Source organism: Cucurbita moschata, unplaced genomic scaffold, assembly GCF_002738365.1.
Source record: "Cucurbita moschata cultivar Rifu unplaced genomic scaffold, Cmos_1.0 Cmo_Scf00011, whole genome shotgun sequence".
Lineage (NCBI taxonomy): Eukaryota > Viridiplantae > Streptophyta > Magnoliopsida > Cucurbitales > Cucurbitaceae > Cucurbita > Cucurbita moschata.
In genome coordinates, this window is record NW_019268527.1 from 4,990,480 (window position 1) to 5,015,556 (window position 25,077).

The 25,077-nt window shown below is 35.2% G+C and overlaps 4 protein-coding genes across 19 annotated transcripts in view; 2 read left to right on the plus strand and 2 right to left on the minus strand.

Annotated features, from left to right (window-relative positions):
* Window positions 1-5,858: 5,858 nt before the first annotated feature.
* On the minus strand, window positions 5,859-7,915 carry LOC111449602 (BAG family molecular chaperone regulator 3-like). Of its 2 annotated transcripts, none has more exons than XM_023089562.1 (4): window positions 7,155-7,915; window positions 6,799-7,061; window positions 6,572-6,718; window positions 5,859-6,488 (listed from the first exon to the last, which is right to left on the minus strand). In XM_023089562.1, the coding sequence occupies exons 1-4, from the start codon at window positions 7,393-7,395 to the stop codon at window positions 6,120-6,122; spliced, it is 1,020 nt and encodes a 339-aa protein (XP_022945330.1). In that variant the 5' UTR covers window positions 7,396-7,915; the 3' UTR covers window positions 5,859-6,119. The 2 variants fall into 2 exon arrangements, with proteins under 2 accessions (XP_022945330.1, XP_022945331.1); XM_023089563.1 differs by having other exon boundaries at window positions 6,799-7,055; window positions 7,155-7,913.
* A 3,619-nt stretch (window positions 7,916-11,534) lies between these two features.
* Window positions 11,535-14,673, plus strand: LOC111449605. Of its 5 annotated transcripts, XR_002711664.1 has the most exons (5): window positions 11,713-11,803; window positions 12,032-12,094; window positions 12,233-12,323; window positions 13,445-13,536; window positions 13,855-14,673. XR_002711664.1 is itself a non-coding variant. In XM_023089574.1 (4 exons), exons 1-4 carry the CDS (start codon window positions 11,564-11,566, stop codon window positions 13,901-13,903), a joined length of 444 nt encoding a protein of 147 aa, XP_022945342.1. In that variant the 5' UTR covers window positions 11,535-11,563; the 3' UTR covers window positions 13,904-14,673. The 5 variants fall into 5 exon arrangements, 1 of the variants encoding a protein (XP_022945342.1); XM_023089574.1 differs by lacking the exon at window positions 12,233-12,323 and having other exon boundaries at window positions 11,535-11,803; XR_002711662.1 differs by having other exon boundaries at window positions 12,032-12,323.
* LOC111449603 (protein COFACTOR ASSEMBLY OF COMPLEX C SUBUNIT B CCB2, chloroplastic) lies at window positions 11,768-18,469 on the minus strand. Of its 10 annotated transcripts, XM_023089573.1 has the most exons (13): window positions 18,250-18,469; window positions 18,053-18,174; window positions 17,886-17,957; window positions 16,511-16,654; window positions 16,257-16,410; window positions 15,758-15,970; window positions 14,329-14,532; window positions 13,774-13,847; window positions 13,638-13,687; window positions 13,163-13,503; window positions 12,888-13,050; window positions 12,066-12,269; window positions 11,768-11,932 (listed from the first exon to the last, which is right to left on the minus strand). In XM_023089573.1, the coding sequence occupies exons 1-7, from the start codon at window positions 18,461-18,463 to the stop codon at window positions 14,495-14,497; spliced, it is 957 nt and encodes a 318-aa protein (XP_022945341.1). In that variant the 5' UTR covers window positions 18,464-18,469; the 3' UTR covers window positions 11,768-11,932; window positions 12,066-12,269; window positions 12,888-13,050; window positions 13,163-13,503; window positions 13,638-13,687; window positions 13,774-13,847; window positions 14,329-14,494. The 10 variants fall into 10 exon arrangements, with proteins under 10 accessions (XP_022945341.1, XP_022945340.1, XP_022945336.1 ...); XM_023089572.1 differs by having other exon boundaries at window positions 13,638-13,847; window positions 14,353-14,532; XM_023089568.1 differs by having other exon boundaries at window positions 13,638-13,847.
* Window positions 18,470-22,220: 3,751 nt separating this feature from the next.
* LOC111449516 (probable transcriptional regulator SLK2) overlaps window positions 22,221-25,077 on the plus strand; it is a 7,380-nt gene continuing 4,523 nt past the window's right edge. Inside the window, exons 1-4 of one of the 2 annotated variants that reach the window (XM_023089435.1) lie at window positions 22,221-22,331; window positions 22,926-24,178; window positions 24,356-24,487; window positions 24,857-24,905. In XM_023089435.1, coding sequence (XP_022945203.1) covers window positions 23,252-24,178; window positions 24,356-24,487; window positions 24,857-24,905 — 1,108 coding nt within the window. In that variant the 5' untranslated portion in view covers window positions 22,221-22,331; window positions 22,926-23,251. Of the gene's footprint in view, window positions 22,332-22,357; window positions 22,504-22,925; window positions 24,179-24,355; window positions 24,488-24,856; window positions 24,906-25,077 lie in introns of those variants that run through there. The other variant, XM_023089436.1, reaches the window with a different exon arrangement.

Sequence of the window (25,077 nt, forward strand, 5' to 3'; positions counted from 1 at the left end):
CATCAAGGTGGAGGAGGTGGAGGAGGGAATAATACAAGTTTTTTACTTTTACTTTTGTTTTTGTTTTTTTTTTTTTTTAAAGGAGAAAATATTATTATTAAATAAGGAAACTAGGTTACTATGATGCTTTTTTGTTCCTTACTTTTAAAAATAATAAATAAATAAATAAAGGTTTGTTCACACTCCTCCCCTCCGTACTAACCACTAATTTAAATACTCTTTTATGTAAAAAAAAAAAAAAGGAATATTAGAAATTTAAAATATTTTATCCAATGGTTTTCTTTTTTCCTTGCACGCTTTTTTATTTATTATTATTATTAAATCTTATTTGTTTCTTTTTCTTGAATTTCTATATTTGAAAATACTCAAGAAGATTATTAATAATTAAATTGAAAAATAAATTGTAGTAACTAAACAATAGTGATTTCCATTATTTTCTAGTTTTTTATTTTAAAAAAATTAATTACAAGCTTTCTCCCTTGTTGCCTAAGAATTCATAAATACTTTTTAAAAAAATTTAATAATTTTTACAATTTCAATATTAGGCATATTAATGATTAAAATTTTTAAACAATTAAAAATTTTATTAAAATTAAAATCCTTTAAAAATATGGGAAATTACCACAAACTTAAAAATTTATGTACTCTAACAACGATGTTCGGATTACCTACTTCTCGCTTAGTCGTCAATAATTGATAGTTCCTATGATTGAATCCTCGAGAATGAAAGCACATATTGCTGATATAAATAGTAACTTTCATTTTTTAAAGTTTTTTTTAGTTATTTTATTTTCAAAATCACTTTCATTTAGATGTAGTTTGGGTTCATTCATGTACTCTTTGTTTTCTCGGGTGTGATATTAAAAATTATAATTTAATTAAAAATGAAATTATAAACGGTGGGAGAAGAGTTGACCAATAGAGTAGAGGAAGTCATTAAATAAATAAATAAAAGCGAGTTCGTCGGTAGAGTTAGGACGTCAGCAAGTGAGATCCACGCGTGTAGGGTGACGTGTGGGAATTAGAGAGGTGGATTAAGAGGGTGAGATTTTTCCAAAAGCAGCGTCAGTTCCGTTGGTATGCAAAATAACCACATCCACCCACTCCCCCACTTTCACTTTTAGAAGGTTCCGATATCACGCGCCGAACTTGTTGATTACGACGCGCAGCGGCTGGCAAAAGTCGCGGCAAGATCCCGGATGCCCCAAAAAAAAAAAAAAAATTGTTTTTTTCAATTTAAATACTAATAATAATAATAATAATAATAATAAATTTTTATTTATTTCAAATTCAACCTCCCACCCCTTCTTTTAATAATCTTATTTTTTTAAAGTATTTATATTTATTGTCAACTTGGATAAATAATTTCCTGTTAAATTAATCACACTCATATTTACGTAATCTATTAGCATTAAATATAAATAAATAAATGTATTTTGAATTTTATTACTAAAAGCATATTATTATTTTAAAAAAATACAAATTATATAGAATCATATTTAAAGAATAAGATACCCATCTTTGTCATTGTGACAAGGGAATTTAAATAATGCCCTATGAAAATTAATTTTAAAAAATGAAAAAAGGAAAATAAAAAAAATAAAAAAAATAAAAAGATAGTGCCTAATTAGTTAGGCATATATCAAATACATCACTTTTATTTTAATTACTATTATTATAAAAAAGATAAAACAAACTCAATTTGAAAATAACTTGTAATTAGATTAATTATAAACATGGTTAATGAAAATTAATAAGGTTAATGAGAATAAATTATTACCTACTTCATTGATTATTGCACATTATTCTAAATCAAATATTCAACCTTTTGAATTAAATAGGATAAAATCAACAATTAAATTAAAAGCATTGAATTTCACGAACATGGGTATACATCGAGTTTCAAACATGGCTGTCTTATACTTTATCCTCCATGTTGGAAGATGACAAATTTCAAATATGGCTGTCTTACAATAAGATCTCGTTTGATAACCATTTGATTTTTTTTTTTCGTGAAAATTGAGTTGAGAAATCTATTTCCACCTATGAATTTTTTTCGTTTCATTATTTATACGTGTAATTTTCAAAAACTAAATAGTTATCGAACGTGGCCTAATTTATTAGTATTATATTAACTCGAGATTATACGTGTAATTTTTGAGAGATTGATTCAAATTTGAGGTTCACAGAGTATTGAGTTGGAGAATTTTGCATTGATTATCACAACGGGTTGCCCAAAGACTAGTGGGTTTGTCTCATTTTGCACCGATCAAGAAAAAACTAAATAAAAATCAAAGCTTGAAACCAAATTCAATTCAAAGATGTGCGACACCTTTTTTAACTTTGAATATAATAAACAAAAGTAGTGAAAGTTGGATCTTTTCTAAACCCAATTTCATTTGAGATTTTCGAAAACAACGTCTCAATAGTCCTACGTCATACGTGATATAATCATGATCTATCATTTCAATACATAAATGGATAGAACGAATATCTCTACTAATAGGTCTCGATACAATGGAGACAGTAGGAGCATTATCTCCATTGGTACGAGGTACGAAAAGCAAAGTCATGAGAGTTTATGCTCGGAATGAATAATGGTTCCTATAAAGTATGAGGAGGAGATAAAATTTTTACACACATGCCCTTTTATCCATACGTATAAAAATACAACCTTTTTGTTTCAGCTTTACCAATCAATCATATTTCGTAACCCGTATTGTTATAATATGGTTTAAATATCGAAACAATAATTATAAAAAAAAAAGTTTATTATAGGTTGATTAGAGGGCTCGATGTGGTCAAATACATGAGAAGTTGATGATAGTTTAGTCGGGTAATTAAGAAACACGAGATGTCGATTATGAAACGGACAAGTTGATGAGAAGTTTAATATGAACAGCCAAGAAAACTTGTGGGTTTGGCTTCTCCCTTTTTCTTTGAAGGATCCATCTCAAAAAGTGTGTTCAAAAGGTAAGTGATTTATGGTCATATCCTTTTAGTGTTTCAATTATCTCAAACTTAGGTTGTAATGGCTTGAAGTTGTGGCCATTGTTTTAGCTTTGAAACTGTCTTTGGCACTGTATGTTGAGCATCACCTTTCCACTTTCTTTGACTTTCTAAGCAACGTGTTCAAAAAGGACAACAAGTTGGCCCCCTTTTTTTGGTTCTTTTCTTTAATGCCTCCAAGTGGAGAGCTTTCGATTCAAATTGATACCCATTCGATGTGCAAGATACACCGCTTGTAGGCCTATTCTATATGTGTTCAAAAGTTGAGGGCTTTGCTTTACTTGGATGATAGAATGAGCCTTGTGCCTAACCCAATTAATACTTGGGCTCATTGGGTTTATACAACTTCAATATTTGTGGCTTTGCCATCTAAGTTTTGGTCCGTTACGTATCGTCATCAGCTTCATGGTTTTAAAACACGTATACTAGAGAGAGGTTTCCACACTCTTGATTTTAAAACGCATATGCTAGGGAGAGGTTTTCACACTTTTATAAAAAATGTTTTGTTCCCCTCTCCAACCGATGTGGAATCTCACAATCCACCCCCTTCAGGGCCTAGCGTCTTCGTTGGCACTCATTCCCTTCTCCCTCCAACCGATGTGAGATCCCACAATCCACCTCTCTTCGGGACCTATCGTCATCGCTAGCACTTGTTTCCCTCTCCAACTGATATGGGATCTCACAATCTACCCCTCTTCGAGACCTAGCGTCCTCGTTGGCACACTGCCCGATGTCGAACTTTGATACCGTTTGTAACAGTCAAAACCCACCTCTAGCAGATATTGTCCACTTTGGTATGTTATGTATCGCCGTCAGAATCACGATTTTAAAGCTCGTCTGCTAGAGAGAGGTTTCTACACCCTTACAAAGAATGTTTCGTTCTCCTCTCCAATCGATGTGGGATCTCACAATCCATCCCCTTCAAGACCCAACGTCTTTGTTGGCACTCATTCCCTTCTCCAACAAATGCGAGATCTCATAATCCACCTCTCTTTGAGACCTATCGTCATTGCTAACACTCGTTCCCCTCTCCAACCGATATGGGATCTCACAATCTACCCCCGTTTGAGGCTTAGCATCCTTGTTGGCACACTGCCCGATGTCAAGCTCTGATACCATTTGTAACAGTCCAAGCCCACCACTAGTAGATATTGTCCACTTTGTTACGCATCGCCGTCAGCCTCACGATTTTAAAACGCGTCTACTAGGGAGAGGTTTCTACACCCTTACAAAGAATGTTTTGTTCCCCTCTCGAACCGACGTGGGATCTAACATCTTAACAATAAAAAATAGAGAAGAGAAGAACGAAAAACAACAATTTCAAATGAGAAAGATCGAGAACTATCGATCTCTATAATAATAACCACTTAACTATGCTTAAAGAGATTATCCATTCATCAAAGTATAATGTTTTAAGTATTCCCCAAATGGGTTTCTTTTGGCAATCATGATGGGTATGATAGTTGATACTTTTGGTTGCTAAGTTGCTGATTTGTCCATTTCCATTGCAGAAGTGTGAGTAGGCATAAGCAATAATTCTTATTATCATTCCTTCTTTATAGCCTTTTGATGGATTGAAGTTTGAGCCTTTCTACTATGATTACCTCTTCGCTTCTTTGCTTCACAGAAAGGCAATGGAAGAGTTGTTGTGACTTCCCTTTATTGCTTGAGAGAACCAAAAAGAAACCCAAAAGAAGGCCAACATTTCTGAATATGGAAAGCCTTGTGAGGGATGAGAACTCCCATCATCCCAGATAATGATATGATATACTTAATATAAAGGAAAAGGTATCATATTCTTTAATCATCTTCATCAAGAACCAATTCCTTTGTCTGTTTGTAGCCCCCACACTAAGGACCCTTGTCTTGGAACATCATTGTTTTCTTCGCATTAATCCCTTCTGCTTCATATACATCCTGGAACCATCCACAGAAAACCAATCATTGCTTCTAAATTATGGCCTAATTTTCAGAGAGAAAGAGATCAACTTTTTGTTAACAAAGAGAGAGAGTTACCAACCCTACCTTTCTCCGACTGACGTGGGATCTCACATTTACCCCCTTTCAGGCTCAACGTCTTCGCTAGCACACTGCTCAATATCCACCCTCCTTCAAGGCCTAAAGTCCTCACCGGTACACAGCTCACTGTTCATCCCCTTCAAGACTTGGTGTCCTTGGTGGCACACCACCTAGTGTCCACTTCCCTTTGGTGTTCAGTGTCCTTGTTGGCATTCGTGGCACACCATCTAGTGTCCACTTCCCTTTGGTGCTCAGTGTCCTTGTTGGCATTGGTGGCACACCAACCTAATGTCCATTTTCCTTTGGTGCTCAGTGTCCTTGTTACCATTGGTGGCACACCACCTAGTGTCCACTTCCCTTTGGTGCTCAATGTCCTTGTTGGCATACCATCCAGTGTCTGGCTTTGATACCATTGGTGTAACGGCCCAAGTCCACCGCTAGCAGATATTGTTTTCTTTGGGGTTTCCCTTTTAGGTTTCCCCTCAAAGTTCTAAAACGTGTTTGCTAGGAAGAGGTTTCCACACCCTTATAAAGGGTGTTTCGTTCTCCTCCCCAATGAATATGGGATTTCACAATTGGTAACCGCCCAAATCCATAGCTAGTAGATAGTGTGTTCTCTTTGGGTTTTCCCTTTCGTGCTTCCTTAGAACACGTCTAATAGGGAGGGATTTTTACACTCTTATAAACAATGTTTCATTCCCTTGAGGTAGAATCTCCTAGACAGACGGAGAAGAAGGGAGCTTTTGAATTTGGAAGAAATAAGGTAGTAGCTCTGTCTTGAATCTGAAGGTGTCTGTGAAACTCAAACAGAGAAACAAAGGAAGAGAATCTGGTAGAGATGTGTTGTTTTATAAGGTGAAAAAGGAAGAGGATACAAATGGGGGAGAGGGAGAATGAACTCCAAAATGCCAAACAAAAAATAAAGAACAGAAGTGATGATCCATTTATTTCCTGAAGAGGGAGGTGTCACTCTAAATTTCCATCTAAATACACTAAAGAATCAAAAGGCTCCTCATATTATCATAAGGGACCAAGCCACCTAAATCTGAATTCAAATCACACAGCCTCACGAAATCTACTGCCTCTCTCTCTCAATCGAAGAATTCCCAGTTGAACCTCGGCGGTGGGACGGGATGCTCGGCGGGTGCAACCGATGAGGACGAATCGAATATCTCCCATTTTGTTGTCACCACAGTACCGGAGGACACCGTCGACCTCGTCGAATGCGGAGGAGATTGCTGACATTGTAGAGAATCGTCGAGGTCGATAAGGTCGTCGCGGGGCTGCTGCTGCTCCTCTTGAATTGTTGATAGTTTGTTGTTTGCGAAGGAAGGCCTACTTGTTTGTCTTTGATGATTAGAATTGTTGGTGGTGTTGTGAGTTTGTGTTTGAATTGTAGCCATGGAGTTCTTAATCTTCAACAAATCAAGAGTTTCAACATATTTTTGCACTCTTTTTACCTACAAGAAACGATCAAAATGGTTCAAAATTGTGTCGTTTTAGCTCAAGAACAACAGGAAAATGAAGAACATAATAACCAAACCTGCATTTTCCTCTGCAATTTGACATCTCCATCTCCCATAATGGCATCCAATTTAAGCAATTCATTCATCAACAAATCAATCAAATTCAACACATTATTCTCAGCAACCTTCCCACCTTTACAAATCACAGATTCCAATGCAGAAACCTATGTGTTTTGCCATTACAACATTAACCTTTGATTCCCCAAAAAAGACCAAACAAAACAAAACAAAACAAACAATTTACCTGTCCTGCAAGTTTATCAACTTCCAAGCTGATTTCTGATATAGATTTTGAAGCTTTCTCCATTTTGGCGTTCTTCCTCATCTCAACATACCTTCTTTCTTGGCTAATTGGGTCTTCCATTACAACAATCTTTGATTTGTTTTTCACTCCAGAAATGTCCAGAAACGCCTTTGAATCTCTCTCTTTTTTCTTGAAGAACAGCTTCTGATCTTGATGGTGCAATCCTGTCGGTCCGACCAACATCTTCTTCAACTCCCCTGCAACTCAAACCAACAAAAAACACCGACAAAACAGAAAATCAGCCTCCAATTCATTTGGGTTTCTCAGAAATTTGGATACAAGAAAAGGGTCATCACCAAATGTGGCTTGTGAACTGATACTAAGTTCGTGGTAATTAGAGCCGTATTTGACTCTAACTCTAATCGTCGGCGGCGCCGGAGTTGATTCCCGGTCGGAATCAGCGTTTCTCTTCTGAACAAGCATTCCCCCTGGCCGTAATTCCCAATCCATCAGCTGACCGTCTCCACCACCGTCACCGACTGCGGAACTACCCTTAATCTGAGACAGCCCTGTCGTTTTCGTCTTCATTTTCATCATCTTTGACTGAAGAACCAATCGGAAAGCAGCAGATCTCAACGGTGTGGAAATTTTTCTTAGGCGATCTGTTAAAGAAATGGAAAAAGACCCACCCAATAGACGTCAAGAGATTATCGTTGAAAAAGGCAGTGACGCCAGCATTAACAGAGTTGTCGAAGCAAATTGCAAAAGCCACGCGTCTAAAACAGGTATTGAGAAACAAAATCAAAATCAAAAGCCCCCAATCGCCAAAATTTCATCCGATTCTTGTTCTTAAATTCAAATGGGGTTTCTCCTTTGACTCAAATCCGAAGAACCCAGAATCTGTCAGGCCACAGAGAATCGGGTTGCGCCCAAATCAGCCACCAATCGCCTCCCCTGCGAAAAATTTCCCCACCCCACTTGCTAAAGTCTCAAACTTTCCCGAGAAAATCCCTCTACAAACCGAGGGACGAAGGCAGCGAAGAGCAGAAAGAGAAAAGGGAGGAAAGAAAACATAAAAACGAGTGGCCAGCTAAGTTGGGTGTTGATTTACTCTCATATATATATATATATATATATATATATATGGAATAAGCAAAATTATATAAGAAAAGAGGGAAATGAAAAGCCGCCAAAGGTTGTGTTGGAAGTGGGTTGGGTTATAAAGGAAAAGGGGAAATGGAAGAGACATATTACGTATGTGTGGAGGAACTGTTGTGTCTCAAAATTACGTTATTATTATATGTATTATGGTGTGTTGTTTTGTGTTCGTGTTTTTCTGTGTGTCTTAAAAGCAAAGCAAAGATCCCTTCCCCTCTCATTCATTAACACTTAACACTTACATGTGCCCTTTGTTTTCCATCTCCTAATTATCCATTTGGTTTATGTTCGTCTCATTGGCTTCGTTAATTTAATATATGTGAAAATGTGTCTCGTTATCTTGTCTATCACAATCGTTCGTCAAACATTGTCATATCTTGTATATGTTTGGGTGTAAGGATCAAACAAGCTATGTGAGATCTCATATTGGTTGTAGAATGAAACGAAACATTTCTTATATGAGTGTGGAAACTTCTTCCGAACATATGCGTTTTAAAAATCATTAGGTTGACGTAGATAGTAATAAATCAAAGCAGACAATATCTGCTTGCAATGGATTTTGGTTGATACAAATGATATTAGCTCGCCAAATACCAGGTGGTGTGTTAGACGATGGATCCCTAAATAGGGTGGATTGTGAAATCCTATATCGGTTGGAGAGAGTAATGAAGCATTCCTTATAAGGGTATTGAGACTTCTCCCTAACAGACGCATTTTAAAAATCGTGACGCTGATGACAATACGTAACGGGCCAAAGTGGACAAATCTACTAGCACTGGACTTATACGATTACAAGCTACCTTCTTTGACTTAGATCTTGAAAAAATGCACGAAATTGTTCCATTTGTTGGATTCACAAACCTTAGACACCAAAGGCACCCTTAGAGTGATTCGATAGTTCCTACAAAGTAGAGGGAATGGGGTCGATCCATCTCTCCCTTTTATTGCATTTTGCTCAAAAGGGTGAAGGGAGATAGTGATCGTCTTTCTCAAGGACGTGATGGTCTATTACATGTATGAGTAAAGCCTATTGAAAAGAAAAAATTTCGTCAATTGCTCATTCAATATTATATTGATTGAACGGTCAAGTCTGTATATCTTATACAAAGTATCTCATATCAAGATTTAACGGTTATTTTCATTACTCTACCGAATTCTTAAAATTTAAACACCAAAGGATTCTTTTTTCACTCGGGTATCACCAACTATGCTCATTATCCACAAATTCTTTTAATGAAGTTTCTTTGAAAAATAAATTAACTAAAAAAAAAAATAGTGTTTGACCCATTTATTGCACAAAATTGAAAGTAAATCCATTTAAGATGTGATTTATTAATATAAGTTACAATGGAATGTTTGCTAAAAACTATTTTTAGTATTTTTTTTTTAATTTTTTTCTTATGAATATTGTAAGAATTATTTTTCATTTTGTTTTTAAAGAATTTTTTATTTAATATTCTTAATTAAGTACACAAAACAATGAATATTTTAGACTGAAACTTATTATAGTATCATTCATAGAAATAAATAAATAAAATTTACTAAAAAAAATAATAATAATAATAATAATAATTTTATTTTGGTATTATTGTATTTAATACATTTTTCCCTTTTGAAGATAAGTTTTGCATAACATAATTGGTTTTTGGTAGAAACTTCCCAAAACTAAATTACTAAATAAGATTCCTTTTTTTTCTTTTTATGAAACTAATTCCAATTTTATTTGTGAAAACAAAATCCCACTCTTTCCTATTTTTCATCAAACATTTTGTCTCCAAATTAGGGGTAATTTAGACATTTCACTAACTTCCATTATTTAATTTTTTTTTTCCCTTTAATCATAATCTTGGATAAATTAGAACTACATAATTTCAATTAAATAGAGAAAATCTCACATTTTGAAAAAAAAAATTGTTTTATTATTATATATTTATTTAAACCAATTATTGATTTTTAATTTTATATATTTACATGCAAATGCATAACATAATAAAAAAATAATTAAATTAGAAAGTTTCTAAAAAAAATTTAAAATATAACAAATTTTAAAATTATGCTAAAGATTTTGGGAAATAAAAAATCTTTCAAAATGGAATCTCCGAATAAAATTTGGAAAATTAAGCAATGACATGTGGCAGTGGGGCCCAATGGACACAAGGACGCCACATCAACGCATCACGGTCTGGTGAATTGGCAACCACCACCGACACTCCGGCGTGTGTATACGACGCGTCGATTATGCATTGGGTAAAAAAGTCATTGCGCGTGGCTGGTCAAATCAAAGAGTTTATTCCATGCGGACGTCGTTTCGATAGGGACGTTGCAACCTACTTTATTCGTTGACTCTTTATTATTCCTGTAATTATTCTATTTAAATTGTTTTATTATTATGACTTGACCTTTTATTAAAGCATATAATTTGGACCTTTATTTTCTTTTTCTTTTGACAAATATTTTAATTAATTTCTACGGTGTCGGTGGACTTCGAATTAGCTTTCTCTAATTATCCCTAAACCATTTGGTAAATACTCAATAAAATAGCAATAAATATATTTTTTGTATTAATTATATTATTGATTCTTTTTTTTATAATTTAATATTTCAATTTCCTCTTTATTCTGGAATCTCATTTTTTCCAAAAAAATTTAAAAAAAAATCCTACTATTTTTTTTTCCTAGTAAAAGAATTTGTAATTATGTGAATTTGATATTTTATAAAATTAAAGTGATAATTTTGAGGATTAGATTTATAAAATTGAGTTTAATTATTTGTAGTAAGCATAAATTTAATTTAAAAAATCATATTTAGGATTTTGGAGATATTTAAATTGATAACGATTTTGATATAATGCAAAACTAGAAAAATACATTATCATTGGGAAAGCTTTTATTATTATTATTATTATTATTATTATTAATCTCTTTTTAATATATATATATATATATATAGATTCTACATTATTCACTATATAATTTATATAGATTTGATATCCCACCTAAAAAATAAAAAATAAATATTTTTTATTAAGAGAAATTAATCCAAATCAAAATTAGAAGTTAAATGGAAAGGGATTAAAGAGTAATTTAATTTAAATACTATATATTAAAATAGAAAAAACTTTTAATTGGGTCGGTAGGGATTGGTTTATTTAATTTAATGTAATTTGTTTTCAGAAAGCTACGTGGATTTTGGTATTATCTTTTTTAATTAATCCCACCCATTTTTAGTGTTTTCTCTTTTCAAAACTTAATTATTTTTTAAATTTTAAATTAATAAAAATACTCCTAAATTTTATAATTTCTTTAAAAATATATATTTTTTTTTTTAATTTTCAAAAAAATCTATAAAAAAAAATACGGATATTTTTTTTTCCAAATTTGATTTTACATTTAAAACGTCCAACATTTTATTAGATTATATTCTATTTTAAAATTAGTTTAAAAATTTTTTTATGAAAATTGAGGGTAATATTTTAATTTTATAATTTTATAATTTTATCTAGTTTTCTCTATTAGTTTGTTAATTAATAGTATATTTATTTATTAATTCTCTACATAAAGATATTTAAAAATGAAAGATTAATGTTTTTGAAACTAATTCAAAAGAAATGACGCAGAAGCAACAACCCAATTCTAAGAACATTGTGATCCTGTCGCTTTCGCATGACCTCGAATTTGCAATTACAAATGGGCTTATCTTCTTTGGGAAATTAGAGAAGAAACAGAGCTTGGAAACCAACAACAATGGCGGCCCTGGCTTGGCTTGCTCATTCCCTTTACAGTGTATAAAAAACTCAAGCAACCCACAATCACATCTTGAATTCGCTTCTCTTCAGAGTAATATCAAGGTAACCCCACACTCACCTGCAATAACTCTCATTGTTTTGTTCAACAACAACAATGGCGGCCCTGGGTCTCTTTTCTTTTTTAATGAAACCCCACAGTTTCATTTCTCTCCTCACTGTGTTTTTGCTGATCTGTACAAATGAAATTAGGTTAGGAACCTCTGGAACTTCATCTTTTGCCTTGACTGGCTTTAAGTCTTATAACTTCACTATTTTATTGCTAATTTGCAGTCAAAGGAAACAGGAGTTGTTGATTTTACCCAACCTTCTAAAGTATATGAGAACGTGAAGCAGGTAGCATCTTCATCTTTCTTCCCCATTTGGCAAACATCAAACTTTTTTTTTTCTTTTCTCTGATGGGCCCTTCTATCTCCTCTGCAAATATTCGAGACCCAAATCTTCATCTTTGCCTTGTTTCTTTTTTCAATTTAGGCAACTTCATTTGGTATGAGAAGTGAGGTTTATGTTCCTGGAATAAAAGTTGACACAGTGACTGCATTATCTCTGTGAGAAAGCAAGCATGGTGAGTACAGGGCGAGATATTTTAATTCAACCTGTTGAGGATTGTCGTTAGGAGGGAGCTCACCTTGGCTAACTAAGGGGATGATTATGGGTTTATAAGTAAGGAATACATCTCCGATGGTATGAGGCCTTTTAGGAAAAGAGCTTATGCTTAAAGTGGACAATATCATACCATCATGGAGAGTTGTGATTCCTTATCTGGTATCAAAGTTATGCCCTTAACTTAGTCATGTGAATAGAATCCTTAAGTGTCGAATAAAAAAGTTGTGAGTCTCGAAAGTATAGTCAAATATGACTCAAGTGTCGAACAAAATGTGTACTTTGTTCGAGGACTCCAAAGAAGAAGTCAAGCTTAGATTAAGGGGAGGGAGTTCGAGGACTCCATAAGTCTCAAGGAAGGCTCTATAGTGTATTTTGTTAAAGGGAAGGAGTCTCACATTGGCTTATATTAAGGAGGTGATCATGAGTTTATAAGTAAGAAATACATCTCCGTTGGTATGAGGCCTTTCGGAGAAACCAAAAGCAAAACCATGAAAACTTATGTTCCAAGTGGATAATATCATACCATTGTGGAGGGTCGTGGTTCTTAACAAAACTCTCTCGTGTGTGAATGCTTTAATGGATTTGGTCACAGGAGGGTTGGCTTGTCAACCCAACTCAGTCCATTGGTTCTATCCTTCTCCAGCGAGTAGCAATTTCAGCTTCCTCCCATTACTGCAACGTTGAGACTGTGGAATCCAGATAGAATGCACAGGTTAATCAAATCATATCAACAACTAATTTGCTATTTCAGTTTCAAAGGAAAAGAAAATCATAAAGGAGAAGAAAAATAGGCAATACTTTTCCATTTTCATTGTGTTCGTACAAGGCTGTGACCTTTGCCATTAAACTATAGATGAATCAACATGCACTCTTCTCTCTCACCTACATTAGCTTAGTTTAACATCTGAATCAAGTACATGGATTCAAGTCTTTCAAATCTCCATTAGTGTATTATAAAATACCATACGAAGCTGTACTAAAAAAAATAAAAAAAATACCATAGGACGTTAAGAGAGAGAGAGAGAAAGAGAGAAGTAAATGTAGCAGATGGGCATTAAATACTGACTTTTTTGGTGACAGGATGTGCCATCTTCAGATGCATCTCAAATAGCTAACAACCTCTCAAACTTGGGCCAGAACTGCAACAGAGAAGATATTTCAACCGGAGACTGGTAAGCTGAATTCATGAGCAGTCTCTTGCCTCATTTAATTTGATGTATCAGTCATTAAGAACTGAGACATGATGTGAAATAAAATATATATCATAATGTACCTGCTTTTATTCTCTTTACTTTCACCTCGTATAGCTATCTTATTCATGTGCTTCACTTAAAGGAATTCAGCCAATAAGGATCAAACTATGTCTACAAAATTTGAATATAACTTGTAAAGAGATTATGAAAATTCACCGTGTTGATGACTAAGACATCAAACTCAGAAGCCCATTTAGAAAAAGACTCGCTTGCTTATTTCTCCTTTTTTCCTGCAAGGCAAAGGGACAAGATGTTGGAGAAGATCGAGTTCGAGTGTACAGCCTAGTTCTTCCAGAGCATCCTTCCAGCACCAATGTCTACTTCTGGAGAGGTAAGTTCTAGCTCGTGTTTCTGTTCTTATCTAACTAACATTAGGGAAGTTGCAAGCCACTCATTCAACAACCAGAATGGTTGTTGAGAGGGAGTTTCATGTTGGCTAATTAAGGAGATGATTATGGATTTATAACTAAGGAATACATCTCCTTGATAAGCAAAGTCATGAGAGCTTGTGCTCAAAGTGGACAATATCATACCATTGTGGAGGTTTGTGGTTCCTAACATCTGCAATCAAAGTGGTAGGTGTTTTCCTTCCCCAACACGTATCATGGTTTGCACCACAGGTTTACACTCTCAAACATGATGTTACAAATGTGCAATGTCTAGTACCAGGCTTGTTATTGGCAATTAGAAAGGTGGTGCGTCTTAAGGTACCTAAACACACGTCAGTATATGCACCTCAAATTTTCTTGAATGATCTTCATCCTGTATTGTGTCAAACTATCGCCTTTCTGTGCTACTTTGGCAGAATCTGGTATACGGCTGGGAGAAATTTTTAGAAGGCTTCGAAGGCTCTCTCCTAGTAGCTCAATCTGAAACTTCATCTCCGTTGTTCATTGGACGGAGTGACCTTTCGACCTGATAACAAAAAGAAGAGTCAGGAGCTCAAGTTAGAGAGAATTGAAAGATAACTTTTTGTTTTTCATTTTCCTTGTGTACATGGAGAAATTAAATTATAGTTCTTAAAGAAGGGTACCTCTAAAAAGGGTCACTGTGATACTTGTATGACCTCATTTGTTCTTCATATATTCTTTCATGTACATTTTTCTTCGCGCAAACATACAGATTCTAATAGATTCTTACATTTTCACCCCAACAAATTAGATTTGAGGAAAAAGAGTTGAGTTCAGCAGATCAGCCCAAGAAATCAAAGGCTCTAAATAGATGTTGATGCTGCATCATGTCCAAATTATCATGCTAAGATCTGCTAAGCTTCTGTTCTATACAAATTCGTAACAAGCATTCGTTTGGATGTCCAAGCGCGAATGGCAACATGTACCAACTAGGCGCAGGATACTCCAAATTTTATTCCAAGAATTTACTTCATTAGGTATAAATAAAAGAGAATTTAGAACAAAATCATTTTCGCAATAAGCGGAAGTCCGAAAAGGAAAGCCCAAAGAGGACAACATCCGTTAGCGGCGGGTTTGGGCCATTACAAATGATATCAAAGCTAGATACCGGGCGATGTGTCAGCGAGGAGGCTGAGCCCCAAAAGGGGTGGACATGAGACGGTGTGCCAACAAGGACACTAGGACACTGGGCCTCAAATGGGAGTGGATTGGGGGATCCCACATCAATTGGAAAAGGGAACGAGTGCCAGCAAGGACGCTAGAACTCCGAAGGGGGTGGATGGTAAGATCCCACATCGGATGGGGAGGAGAAGGAAACACCCTTTATAAGGATGTGGACACTTCTCCCTCGTAGACGCATCTTAAAAAACTTTGAGGGAAAACACGAAAGAAAAAGCTCAAAGAGGACCGTATCTGCTAGCGGTGAGTTTGGGCCGTTACAGGCAGGTTCATAGAAAATATACTCATAGATTTTGGCCCAAAGACAATGCGTCACGTTTCTGTTCTTTCCATGTCTTGCTCGAAACAGTTGCATCAAAAAGTAATTTTTGTACGTCAATCAATGCAAAGCTTAGTGAGCTCTAAGAAATGGGCGTCAATAAGATTGTTGAACTAAAAAAAATAGTAACATTCTCTATTTTATTGGTAAAAGTGAGTATCAGTACCATGCTCATGACTTCTGAGAAAGGCACGTCAATAACCAAAAACTATATTGGAGATTTATTACTTACTTCCCCCCGATATGTCCCCATTATCAAACTTGGTAGCAAGAGCTCTTATCCAGGCTCTATCTTTATCACTAAATGCATAACTTAAACTTGAAGCCACCAATATGAATCCTCCAATCTTTTCCATCTCATTGCCACTTTGGTTTAGATTTTGAGCCACTGGCTGTACCAAAACTGAGCGAGTGCCCTTAGGCAGCATTTGCCAAAGTCCAGATTCTGAAAAAGTTATGAAAACCATGATTTTGAAAGGTTTCATAGAACATCATAGCATTTGTTTAACTATTACTATCAATGCATGTTTCATCAGAAAAGCAACCAGGAGAAACACCTCATCACCATAAGGAAAAGAAACCAATATGACATTGCAGATGTCTTCAAATATTGATAGCGGTTGATTTTTAAGGAGATAACAACGTTTTCTCCACTAATTATGGTCGTTTCTAAGACATTATTCCATGTGCAGCAAGAGAGCAAAAAAGACCTTAAAAAGGCAATCATATACCTGAAATTTGAGGAAAATAGAGGGCATCATTTAATGCAGATAGGCCAATGCTCTGAAGCTGCTCCTCAAACCAGGCAAGTAAATCTGCTCCTGATATATCATTTGGACTATTCCAGTATCCTCGAACGCATAACTCCCCTTGAATCTGTATTAACTGATTCCAAAGATAAATGCAAAAATTAAAATTTAGACATTGTCGAGGGAAGCTAAATAATTTAATCTTTTGAACACCAAAAATGGGTGAGATACCATACCACTGATATACTGTTTGTATTGCGCAGCAAGATGTATGTTGCCCAAGCCAAGTCATCCTTCACATTATCCGATACACTTTGTGACAAGACAAATATTTGCTCGGCACCTTCAGGGAGGGTAGCTTCGCCAGATGGAACTGCACCCTGCAAGCAAAAGTCCCAATGCTTCAACTAGACATCAACAGGGTGCTGATGAAGTTGCTCTAATACGCGAGTCAGCAACTCATGGAATGGTATGATGCTAGAATATAGAACAAAAAAGTGATAATGGCTTCGTCAGCAATGTGAGAACATCTTATATAAGGAGGTGGTGAGACTTCTTTTTTTGTATGTTCCTAGCAAATATGGGAGATCCCACGTTAGTTGGAGAGGAGAATTGTTGAACCCCGAATGGGGGTGGATTGTGAGATCCCACAATGGTTGGTGAGTAGAACGAAGCATTCTTTATAAGGGTGTGGAAACCTCTCCCTAGCACACCGTTTTAAAAACCTTGAGGGGAAGCCCAAAAAGAACAATATCTGCTAGCGGTGAGCTTGGGCAGTTACCAAATAAGTCATTATCCGAGACGGAAGGCTAGATAAAGAGATCTGAGGTGACATTTGAGCCAAATTGAATTAACAATAACAGGACGTTAGAAAAGAAAATTACGCAAGATAGAGGACGAATAAGAGAGCTTCAATCTTCAAGAAGATTCCGAGATGAACACTACACGTAGAATGTTTAGAAAACCATCAGGGTTAGAATGACAATCTTATTCACATTCAAGGGAGGCTGGATCAACTTTGGGAAGAGTTGGATTGAACAGGTGAAGCATCTTTGAACTTATTAGATAGGATTGTCATTAGGCATCCACCCAACCGAAATCGATCGCTTGGACAATTAGACATCCTACCCATAACCGCAACCACCCAATTGCAAGAGTGGAGCTCTACCAACTGAGCTATGGGGCCTTCATGAAGGAGTCAGATGCCCGTCCGGTTCTAGATACAATTTTATTTTACAAATCCGGTCACATAAAAGTTCATCTCAATCTAATACTTCACCACTTAGAGTTCTACATAGGTACAAAATCAGGACACTTTGATAGCAAAGCTTTCCCAAACAATCACCCAAAAGTAAGCTCTCCAGTCATCATTAAGGTCATTCTCTTTTAACAAGATCCATCATATATATACCCCCCCGTCCAAGTCTCTTATTTTCCATCACAATCCCTACTTGATAATTAAGTACTACACAAGCCATCAGTTTCAAGTCCCTCGAATCCTCCTTTTTCCACACTCTTACAGAGATTAACAGAAGTTTTCCAGCAAGTAGAAGAAGAACATTAAAAAATAACTGTATAATCAGGACAACAATGTAATATCTCGTATGTTACCTCAAGAAACTTTCCCAAGTAGGGGAGTGCAATAGAAAATGCAGCCAAGGAAATGCCTAAAGCCTCAGTTCTCTACCAAAAAAAAAACACATCAAATAGCAGAAATAACGAAAACCCCAACAAGAACCTAAAAGCAAAGGCGTTCCCAGAAAACTGTGATTGCTTACTAACTGTGCTGAGGTGATGGGAGCAGCTGAACTCGAACCAACAAAGTGATTCAAAAGCAGAAGCGAACCAAATCCATAACCAATCCATCTGGGTAAGTAAGACTCATCCAATCCAGGAATCCCTAAACCCATTCCAAAGAAATGTTATCAAATTCCTTCAGAAATTACGCATTTACAATAGAGGAAGAGAGAGATACCAAGTGTGAAGCGAAGAACAGAGAGATTGAGTTGGCGACTGGGCGAGTTCTTAGAATCGTCAAGACGAGCAGTAATCACTGGACTCTTCGACCCATTTTTAGCGCGAAATCGGGGAGTGGATGACAACCGAATTAACGGGTCGGGAGAGAGAATTGTGCAGCTCATTATCTTTCCCCGTTTGGCAATCGAGAAAACGAATTCCATTAGAAACATCTCTCTTAAATTCCACCGAGGATCATTGGGCCGGACACTTCCCTGCTCAATCCAAATCCCTTCAATTGGACTCGCGATCAATTTTCTACAGAGTTTCATAATCACTTTGGGTTGGTTTAAGAATTATAATCAAATTGCAATTTATGTTTATTAAAAAAGAAAACATAAGATTATGAATGGAGTCACGACTAGAGAGTGTATTCTTTGATCCTTGGAACAAAGTATGTCTCCCCTTAATCGTGGCTCGACTCCTTTGGAGTCTTTTCTATGCCTTTGAGGCTCATGCCTCCTCTTAATCAAGGTTCGACTCCTTTGGAGTCTTTTTTAGTCACTGGATTTGCCCATCTATTGGTAATGATATTGTCCACTTTGACCACGTTAGAGGAACACGACTATATACAATGGTATGATATTGTCCACTTTCAGCTTAAGCTCTCATGGCTTTACTCTGGGCTTCCACAAAAGGCGTGTATTCTTTGATAATAAATCCATGATCATTCCCTAAATTAACTTATGTGAGACACTTTCATCTAACACAATCCTGAAGATGAGGGTTCGAATCTTTGACTTTGTTTAATTGAATTGAAATTATTCTAGTGAGATTAATTTCTTTTATTTCAAATTAAAAGAAAAAAATTATGTGTTACTATTTTTAATAAATATAAATATAAATATATATATATATATATGGTTTAAATAGAAATATAATATTAAATTTTGCTTTATTATGTAGTATTCTTAAAAAAGCACTGTGAACAAAGAAGAAAATAAATAAATAAATATTGAAAAAGCTTACATTTAGGAAATGGTGAAAAAATTATGGTCACAAAAAACAAAAATATTCGTGTATTTTTTCAGAATATTAAATTCATAAATCCAGAAATCTCCTTTTTTCTGTTGAGATCTGTTGGTAGCGAACAATATGATTAACTTGGAGCCTCGATAATGCAAACCTAGAACTATGAGTGCATATATCATAACGTTATGCTTTTTTTTTTTTTTTTTAATTATTATTTTATTATACCAATTAATTGGGATCTTATTGTAACGTATATTTACTATGAAAAATATATAATCTACTTTTCTTCTTAAAAAAAATAATTAATTAGAATGAAATAAACTGTAACTCTATGAAATTAACTTTTAAGAATATGATGATTAAGAAATACTTAAAAAAAATTAAAATTTATTATCTATACCGACAACGTGCATTTTCTTTTTCGATAGCTCAAGTTTATAAATTCTAAAGTTAAGTGTGTTTTGTTTGAAACGTTGGGTGATGTGAGATCCCACGTTAGTTGGAGAGAGGAACAAAATATTTCTTATGGAGGTGTAGAAAGCTCTCTGTAGTGCGTTTAAAACCATGAAAGGAAGCTTAGAAGAAAATACCCAAAGAAGACGATATGAGGCATTACAAATGGTATCAGAGCAAGTCAGAGGCACTAGTCGGAATAAGGCTATACTCTCTCCATAGTAGACATGTTTTTAAACTATGAGGCTGACAACGATACGTAATAGGTCAAAACAGATAATATTTCTTACAAGGAGCTTGGGCTATTACAATTCACTTCTTAGTTGTTGAAAAGGACGTATACTTTGATGACAATAGAGTAATTTATGATGATTTGTAGGATAGTTTATAGTGACGAAGACAGATAATCTTAAAAGTGCAATAATCCAAGCTCATTTGTGGGGCATAGAGGGTACAAAAACTAAGAAATTTATATATATATATCTATATATATATTAATTAATTAATTATTATTTTTTAAAGGAATCAAACAATATGTCAAAGAATCCTTTCTTTTTTTCACACAAAAATCTCAAGAAAAAAAGAAAGAAAGAAAAAGAAGCCATGGCCCTTGTTTCCTGTACACCTATTTTTCTTTTTATTATGTACATTAATATTCCCTAATGTAAATGTACAACCATTACTTTATTATTATAAACCAAAGTGGGAAACATTATTATTTTTCTAATTTTGGTTTATGGGTTTACTTTTGCTGTCACACACCTAATAATTAATGTCCATTAACTATATCAATTCAAATGAAATTTATACATTTATACCATATTATAAATTCAATATGCATTCAATTGTCTACATCAAACTTTATGTATTACATATATGATTCATATATTTACAAAATGGATAGATTAAGATATTATATTGTTCATTGTTCTTGTAAAATTTACATTACAAAAAGCTGTTAAAAGCATCTTGGAGTTTGTTTTAAAACAATTTCTTAATTTGAATTTTATTGTTCAAAAAACATAAAAGGACAAATTGTTGCTTTTGCTTTCTAAACATCAAAATTAGTGCCTCCGATGGTCAATAATAAACTTTGTGGTAGGCCATATCCATACTTTTTAAATGCTTATTTTAAAATAATTCAAAAATAATTCAAAATAAATTATATATAAATAATCGTTATATACTAAATTTATAACTTGATCTCCTGAATCATAAAATGATAATTTAACGACTATTAACGAAAGGGTTGATTAATTACAATACTTAATAATAAATATAAAATGAAAAAAAAATGATATTTCGAAAATAAATAGATAAAGGAGCATACCAAACAAGCAATCATTTGATGGAGCTCATTGACTAAACTTTTTTGCACTTTTTCTAAGCAACTTAACGGGGGAGAGCAATTAGCGCTTGTCAATATAGTGCCTACCTACCTTAAAATATTTTGTCTCTTGTTTTCGTTCATTTTTTCAATTACGACCTAATAATGATATTAATACAAAAGTACGAGCATGAGTTATGTCTAGTGTTAAGAGTGTAGCACGTATTGTCAAATGTCAAATAGGGCGGTTCGTGTTACCTTTCTTTGACTACCCCCAGTTTATATGTTGGTTTGTTGTCCAACGAAACATGTCATGTGTTAATCATGAACGATGTTCTAGACATGTCTTGCTCGAGTAATGATAAATCGAGGTTGTATGTGACTATATTAGCTTTATAAACTTGCTCCGTTAGCACTTTTTAAATAAGTGAGTTTTAAACCTTCGTTGAATATTAGTTATCGTCATTTAAGTAATTAAGAAATAGTTTTAAAAGTAATTTAAAGTTTAAAAAATGGCTATGAAATTAAAATGATAACTAATTTCTTTTTTTATCATTCTATGGTTTAATTATATAATTTATTCACATGTTTAATACCTTACTTTAGGGGGGAAATGTGGATGAAATGAAATTAGTCTAAAAATTAATATTTTAATTTAATTATTATAAAATCGAATTAAACGTGGTCTTTATTAACCGGGATTGGTAATATCACCAGCGTCGAAAGTCTACGCTCACATGGATTCTCATACTTCCAACCAATAAATGAGAGACACGTTGCATCATGTTAGAACGAAAAGACAAAATGGCCCCTACATGTTTTTCGAAAATCTAAAAATGTCCTTACATCGATGAGGTGGCAAACGGGGGATGTTCAATTTGGATAGGCTTTAATGCGCCTGATTATTTCCCTTCTAAAGAATAACGGTGACGAAAGATCTCCAAAACCCATCCTAAGCGTCCCCAAAACAGACCAATGAGAGCCTGCCACGTTGTAACCAACCTCGTTTCGTCACCGCCAGATCGGGCATCGTATACGTTTCTCGATCACTGCGACGACACGTGTTGCGAGATTGACCGGGAGTGGTCGGTGACAGATGACTGGTTTATCAATGCAGCCGGTTACTCCCTCGCTGCAATTCCCGCTATCTACGCTTCACTACATAACACAAGTATCCTCCAAGTTTCTCTTTCCCCTCTTTTGTATGAAATTTCAGGTTTCCAAATTAAGCAAGAAAAAAAAAAAAAAAAAAAAGAGCCGACTTTCTCTGTTCTGTTAATCTCTCAAAGGTTTCGAATCTTAGCTGCTTTCTCTTCATTGTTACAATTTTGTTCAAGTTTTCTTGTTCTTCTTCTCTATTCGATTCATTGGATTCCATGATTTGATCTCTCAGACACTGTTAAAGCTCACTGTTTTTGGGTTTTTTTTATCTCTCGATGTTCATGTTCGGCTTGTGTTTAGGTGGGGAATTTGATGCTGAGCTGATTAATTTACTGAGTTTGGTTTGTTCTTCATTTCCCCCTCTCTTTACTCTGAGCAGGGGAGGGAGGGAGTGTTTTCATGTTCGATTTGAGTTGCTTTTTGTTGCATCACTGTTTTTAATTCTTAAACGATGAGAAATTAGGATTAATTTGTTTTTGGTAAGTTCAGAGAATGTAGTTTGCCATATTTGAGTTTAATTTCAATCGTGAGTCTTCTGCCGGAGTTTATTTCTTGCATAGCTAATTTAGGGTTTCGTCAGTCGGACGGGAAATTTGTCTGGTTTTGAGCAAGTTGTTAGGGTTATGTAAGAGATTGCTTTTAAAATCGTTAAAATTGAATTTCGCTTCTCTCATTTTCTCATTCATCTACTAACTCTTTCCTTTCCTTCCCTTTCCTTACAGATCCTTGTGGGTTACGGTTGAAACTTCAATAGCCCTGCGCCTCAAGTGGTCTTGATAGAGCTTGATTTATTTTACTTTTTTTTTTTTTTTTTCCCCGGCTTCAAGGTCCAAAGGCTCAGATACTTTATATTTAACGTTTCAAGTGGAATCATGATATTGTCCACATTTTCTTCTTATAAAATTTGACATGAGGAATTTGTGGGCGGTTTCTGGGTTTCTCTCTCGTGGGTATGGTTTTTCTATCTTTGTGAATGTTTACAGAATGTCTATTTTGGTGAGGTCTGGTTGGCTACCTAGACGCTAGCCGCCAAGGGGTGGTGGCTTCAATGGCATCTTCTCGTTTGGCTGGAGGATTAGCGCAGTCTTCATCGAGTTCTGGGATTTTCTACCAAGGAGAAGGGCAGTCTTCAGCTATTGTTAATTCCCACTTGAGCCAATCATTTGCAAATTCATCGAGTTCAATTCCAGGAACTGGATGTTCTGATTTTGGTCCAGTTTCCGGAGACATGAATAATGCAGTTTTAAATAGTGTGGCAAATTCAGGACCCAGTGTGGGTGCAAGTTCATTGGTTACTGATGCAAACTCTTCGCTTTCAGGAGGGCCACATTTGCAAAGGAGTGCAAGCATCAATACGGAGTCGTACATGCGCTTGCCTGCGTCGCCTATGTCATTCAATTCAAATAACATTAGTGTGTCCGGTTCCTCAGTTATAGATGGATCCTGCGTGGTGCAGCAAAATTCTCAACAGGACCAAAATGTTCAACACATTCAGCAACAGGCACAGCAAGGTGCTTCACATGCCACATCATTACCAACATCACAAATAGGCCAAGTACCACCTCCCCTGGGTGCAAAATTTCAGGGGTCTTTCATTCCAGATCCAAATAGTTATTCTCAGATGCAGAAGAAACCACGACTGGATATAAAGCAGGAAGATGTGCTGCAACAGCAAGTTTTGCAGCAGCTATTTCAGAGACAGGATTCCATGCATTCACAAAACAGTAACTCGCAGTTACAAGCTTTATTTCAACAACAAAGAATGCGACAACAGCAACAGATTTTGCAGTCTCTACCTCAGTACAGAGCTCAGTTTCAGCAGCAGCAGCAGCAGCAGCAACAGATACAGTTGAGGCAGCAGTTGCAACAACCGCAGGCAATGCAGCCAGTATCACCCATGAAGCGCCCATTTGATGGTGGTGTTTGTTCTCGTCGGATGATGCAATATTTATATCATCAGCGGCAAAGGCCTCCTGTGAGTTATCTTCTCTCGTTCTATCTTATCATTCTTAAAATTCTATATTCATTCATGTTACCTACTCTTTTCATTTGGTTCTCTTTGTTTTCTAATTATTGTATCCCTTCCTACCTTTTTAGGCTTCATTTAACTATTTATTTTTGTCTTCCCTTTTCTCTTGTTGACGTTTTATAGGAGAATAGTATAGCCTACTGGAGAAAGTTTGTGGCAGAGTATTACTCTCCTCGTGCGAAGAAAAGATGGTGCTTGTCATTGTACGAGAATGTTGGCCACCATGCTCTTGGTGTGTTTCCTCAGGCAGCTATGGTCAGTTCATACATTTGTGATATTTTTTGCTAATATTATCAGTTGCCCAATTATATTTCACATTTTTTAATTGCTAAATGGTATGAAAAGATAGGATCGTCTATTCATATTTAATATGGTTACTTTTTCCACATTCACATTTCAAAACAATTCTTTGATAATATATCTAGATTTAAGTCTTGAATATCTCTTTCTTTACTCTAGAAATCTAAATGCTATGAGTACTGCAGTCACATTTATTAGTTTCAAATTTCAATTGTTGTCTGTACTAAAGTAATGCTATTTCCCATTCGCTTCAATTCATTGTAGCTGTCTGCCATTTTTGTGTTATTGTGAACTTCCCTTAACATACGTTTTTATTGATTCCAGGATGCGTGGCACTGCGACATCTGTGGCTCCAAATCAGGAAGGGGATTTGGTAAGGATGAAGAAAGCAATCTTCTATTTGATTTTCACACGGTGGAATGTTGGAGACCTTGATAGATATTGTTTTCGACCAATTCCAACATCCCCTGCACCCCAAAAAAAATAAAAATAATAATAATAAATAGAGAAACAATCAGCAAGAAAAAAAAAAAAAAAAAAAAAAA

Coding starts and splice junctions, on each gene's coding strand:
- LOC111449602 (XM_023089562.1), bottom strand. CDS start 7,395: ATGATGAAAATGAAGACGAAAACGACAGGGCTGTCTCAGATTAAGGGT. Junction 7,062..7,154: donor CAGTTCACAAGCCACATTTG/GTGATGACCCTT, acceptor TGTTGGTTTGAG/TTGCAGGGGAGTTGAAGAAG. Junction 6,489..6,571: donor AATTGCAGAGGAAAATGCAG/GTTTGGTTATTA, acceptor CGTTTCTTGTAG/GTAAAAAGAGTGCAAAAATA.
- LOC111449605 (XM_023089574.1), top strand. CDS start 11,564: ATGACGCAGAAGCAACAACCCAATTCTAAGAACATTGTGATCCTGTCG. Junction 11,804..12,031: donor CTCTTCAGAGTAATATCAAG/GTAACCCCACAC, acceptor GCTAATTTGCAG/TCAAAGGAAACAGGAGTTGT. Junction 12,095..13,444: donor TATATGAGAACGTGAAGCAG/GTAGCATCTTCA, acceptor TTTTGGTGACAG/GATGTGCCATCTTCAGATGC.
- LOC111449603 (XM_023089572.1), bottom strand. CDS start 18,463: ATGTTTCTAATGGAATTCGTTTTCTCGATTGCCAAACGGGGAAAGATA. Junction 17,958..18,052: donor CCATCACCTCAGCACAGTTA/GTAAGCAATCAC, acceptor TTTTTTTGGTAG/AGAACTGAGGCTTTAGGCAT. Junction 14,533..15,757: donor TGGGGACATATCGGGGGGAA/GTAAGTAATAAA, acceptor TTTTGTTATCAG/GTCGAAAGGTCACTCCGTCC.